Genomic DNA, 4,339 nt, shown 5'->3' with positions numbered 1-4,339 from the left:
ACTCCATGTCAATTAAAAAAGTGTAACCACTTAACAATCATTTAGGTAATCAGACAGATCTCAATACGGAGTATCTATTATATATCTCATTGCCCTGTAGCCCATATATATTGCAATGAAGTAGTAAATAGAAAGGAAATAAGATAAATTTGACATGAATTCAACCACTGCTTAAATTATGAATAGATTGTTAAAATTGATAGTTGAGGCAATCATCAAATATCAACAACAAATCTTTTAGAGAATAACTTCAATTGACACCTAAATATTCTTCTTATATTTGTAAAAATCGTCACTGAATAGCTTGAAAAGTATAAATACAAAATCATTTCTCCTTTTGGGAAGATGTGCATTTTGGAATGCCATTGGATTACAATATCAGTCTAACAAATGTGTTGAAGAATCTACCTGTGATCCTGGAAAAGATAGAAAAGGCTTCGGTGGGATTTGCAAGGAACCGAGGCTTCCTTCCAACATATCCACCACTCTACTAATGGGCGGCCTATCAGAGGGGTTAGTCTGTATGCACCACAAACTAACAATTATCATCTTCCTTGCACACTCTTTGTCCTCTTCATTTGCAATGCCTTGTAGCGCAAATTCTTCATCTACTTCAAGATGTTGGTAAATCCAATGTGGTAAATATATTTCATTTGTGCTATCAACGTCAACTTCAATATTCTTTCTCCCTCCAACCATTTCTAAAACCATCATTCCATAGCTATAAACATCTGACTTGTGAGAGACTACTCCAAAGCTTCTATAAAATACTTCTGGAGCAATATAACCAATAGTCCCTCGTGCACCTGTCATTGATACAACACTCTCTTTCTTGGGGCAAATTTTTGCAAGACCAAAATCAGAAATCTTTGGACAAAAGTCTTCATCCAGTAGAATATTGTGTGGCTTTATGTAAAAGTGCAAAATTCGTGTGCTACAACCACGATGCAAGTACTCTAATCCTCGAGCTATGCCTATTGCAATCTGATATAATGATTCCCACTTTAATGAATGAATTGTCTGGGATAGACTTTTTTCGTATATGAATTTCTCAAGTGATCCATTGGATACAAATTCGTAGATGAGACCTCTTTTATGACCCTCAAAACAGAAACCTAAAAGAGTAACAATGTTGACATGGGAAGTCTTACTAATGCTAGCAACCTCATTAATAAATTCTTCACCATTGCCATTGGATTTAATTAAGACCTTCACTGCTACATTACGACCATCAGACAATCTACCTTTGTAAACACCTCCGTATCCTCCTTGGCCTAGCTTATGTTTGAATGAATTAGTCATTCTCTTAATATCTGAATAACTATATCTTTTAGGTGCAAGGGATCCTTGGTTCCTTAAAAATACTTCGATGTTTTGGTAATCCTCAGTTTTCTTCTTCAAGTTGAAGACCTTGGAATTATGCGATGACCATTTTTTCCAGAAGCAGAAGGCTAGAATCAATATGCCAGTTCCAGTGGCTGATATGGCTACAATTAATTGAAGAAAGGAGTCATCATAAGACAAATAAATTTTCTGAAATGCACTACGTTTGTTTTATTATTTTTCCTTATCCTATTCCTATCTTACCCAAAGTACATAGTTGTTTCCCTATTCTCAAAATCCAATTCTATTCTATTCGACTATTTTTAAACCTAGGTTTTTGTTAATTTAGCTAAACACCCCCTACAATAAAACATTAAAAATTAATAAAAACACCCCCACTCACCCATTAAATGCCTATAGCCGGCCACCACCATCGGAAGGTGGCCAGAAGTCACCGTAATTGTGTATGATTGGCTGAATATGGCTAGTCATGCATCGATCTGGCATTTTCTAGCCAGATCTACTATGGATCTGGCTGAAAAAAGTTAGATCTATGGCCAAAGATCTAGCCGTTGACAGCTAGATCTTTGGCCACACTTGGTCGTTAACGACGGCCAAGATATGGCTATCGTTGACAACCAGATTAAGCCATCAATTGTCAGATCTGGCTGTAGATTTGGCCAGAAAAGGTCATATCGACGTACAATCGGCTAGATTCAATCGGTCGTGTGCCATTACGGTGACTTCCAACCACCCTCCAGCGGTGGTGGCCAACTCCCGACATTCAATGGGTGGGTGGGGGTGTTTTTATCAATTTTCAATGCTTTATTGTAGGGAGTGTTTAGTTAAATTGATAAACCTATGGGTGTTTTTGTTAATTTTCTAATCCTACCTCATAATAACAACATAACTCAACTTTTTCAAAAGTACTACTCAAAATAATAAACCGAACACAACCTTAGTATCTGACTCATAAATTCTAAACTATTGAGTTAAGGGAAGTTAATTCCTCCTCAATTTCTCAAATCTAGATGGTTATAGCCTCCTGGAAAACTAGAAGTAGAAGCAAACAATAAGCAGAAACTATCCATATTCAATAAGATATTTGGTAAAGTGGTATATTACCAAGTCCTGTGCCTAGCTTCAATCCCACTTTTCCAAGCCCTGCAAGAGAAGTTACAAAGGAAATTGTATTAGTTTAAACAATAGAAATTGAAGTGATTTGATTATATTAGCATCATTATAATTCATTGTAGGATTTTGAATGCAACAAAATTAACTACCACTTCAGAAATAATACTAATCTTCCTCTGACAATCTATGCTCTGCATCCTATGTAAACGATCGCTTGAATTTGTTGGGTACGGAATTAAAATATTTTAGCTTGTATAAATTGGTAAAAAGATACTAATACCTGTTCTTGATTTTGAACAATGAAAATTTCCTTTGCCATCACTTTGACATTTGCCTCCTCTCCAGTAACATTGGTAACATTCTTGTATTACATTCACTCTAATCCGAAACCGACCAGTGAACAAATTTATAAAGTTGACTCTTCGCTTAGTGTTGTTCACCAGGAGGTGAACAAGTGAACATTGAGCTGGAGGACTTGGTAAGTTACCATGTTTGTAATTGTCATAGATGACATAGTGCCTTGAATCATTGCATGACAAGCTATAATTTGCAGGGTAACTTTGTGTGCTGGGGCACTTGAACTTGATCGGATCGTCTCGGAGTTCGAAAGTGAGAAAAGCAGAAATGGGAAGGCTCAAATTCCTGAAGGTATCACAGCTCAGGCTTTGTATCTGATTACTTTGAAACTCCAGATCTCGTAGCCTGAGAGTGTTATCCTGGGAGACGCTCGCAACTGCAAACCATGGCCCGCCCTTTCCTAGTTGAATCTTCTGAACAAGTTTGTTGCAGTCGTATATTATCAGCAAACCACACTCCGGCTGAGTATGATTCGTGAAGGGGAAGCTGACAGGTCCGAATTTTCCGCAGTAAAAAGGTGTACATTTTGGATTGGATTTCTTAACTTCTTGTGCTAAGGAAATAAGTAATAGATGAGAGGCAATGAAGATTAGAACAAGATAAGAGACACGATCCATTACAAAATTCAATATTATTAGCAATGGAAACTCCAGGTGAACAAGATATCATATAATCTACTGTTGTTTGTTGTCCCTCTTATGGAAATTGGATGGAAAAATTTGAAGAAAGGAAATGAAAGGAGTGCAAATTGTGCCAGTGCATGAATTTTTAAACAGTAAATAAATACTTTATTAACTTTTTGTGAGGTCTTCCCTGGGAAGTTGTGAACAAAATAGAGATATATGAAAAACAAAATAAACAGAAAACAAGCAAACACAAATAGTAAAGAGAGAGAAGAAAACGCGTAATTTATCCTGGTTCATCTAATTAACGGGTTACATTTAATAAAGTCAATATTATTTCAATATTGTCTCACCTCTCTCGTTTACAATAAAGTAATTTGTCTTATGATTACTATCACTCAATACAAGAGAAAAATATATTTATATATTAGGTTTTAAAAAGTAAAACCAATATTACAAGGATTCATATTCCTAAATCGAAACTCAATAAAGAATTAATAATTTAAGGAATTCTTTCAACGGTTATACATGAAAAAAAAAAGTCCAAAACTGTCTACTAACCGGATAACAGAACCTCCAAATACGTTTGCATGACCAATTAATATTAAAGTAGTCGATAACTCTAACAAGTTGACCCTGAGTCGCACCCTTTAGATGCTGACGGATGAAGTGATGTCCATAGTCATTTGATCTTTATTATAAGACCCCATTAAATGATGTAACTCTTGACAAATTGTTCATAAAATTACTTTATGTACAAACATTCTTTACGTAAGTGGAGTGCGTGCTTATCACGTTGTCAATCTGATTTGTGGGTTTAACATTGTTGGTTTCTACTTGTCAATTATATAGAGAATATTTAATTTTACCGCTACTTGTTTCTCTCCCTCTCTCATGAATTA

At 35.6% G+C, this 4,339-nt stretch overlaps 1 protein-coding gene across 1 annotated transcript; it reads right to left on the bottom strand.

Moving 5' to 3' along the window:
* Positions 1 to 264: 264 nt before the first annotated feature.
* LOC116109840 (PR5-like receptor kinase) lies at positions 265 to 3,558 on the bottom strand. Its single transcript, XM_031396077.1, has 3 exons — positions 2,738 to 3,558; positions 2,449 to 2,487; positions 265 to 1,487 (listed from the first exon to the last, which is right to left on the bottom strand). The coding sequence occupies exons 1-3, from the start codon at positions 3,429 to 3,431 to the stop codon at positions 379 to 381; spliced, it is 1,842 nt and encodes a 613-aa protein (XP_031251937.1). The 5' UTR covers positions 3,432 to 3,558; the 3' UTR covers positions 265 to 378.
* Between the last annotated feature and the right edge of the window lie 781 nt (positions 3,559 to 4,339).

This window comes from Pistacia vera, unplaced genomic scaffold (assembly GCF_008641045.1).
Source record: "Pistacia vera cultivar Batoury unplaced genomic scaffold, PisVer_v2 Contig59, whole genome shotgun sequence".
Classification (NCBI taxonomy): Eukaryota; Viridiplantae; Streptophyta; class Magnoliopsida; order Sapindales; family Anacardiaceae; genus Pistacia; species Pistacia vera.
This window is presented reverse-complemented; position numbering and strand designations above follow the sequence as displayed.

Coding starts and splice junctions, on each gene's coding strand:
- LOC116109840 (XM_031396077.1), bottom strand. CDS start 3,431: ATGGATCGTGTCTCTTATCTTGTTCTAATCTTCATTGCCTCTCATCTA. Junction 2,488..2,737: donor TTGTTCAAAATCAAGAACAG/GTATTAGTATCT, acceptor CTTCTCTTGCAG/GGCTTGGAAAAGTGGGATTG. Junction 1,488..2,448: donor GAAGCTAGGCACAGGACTTG/GTAATATACCAC, acceptor AATTAATTGTAG/CCATATCAGCCACTGGAACT.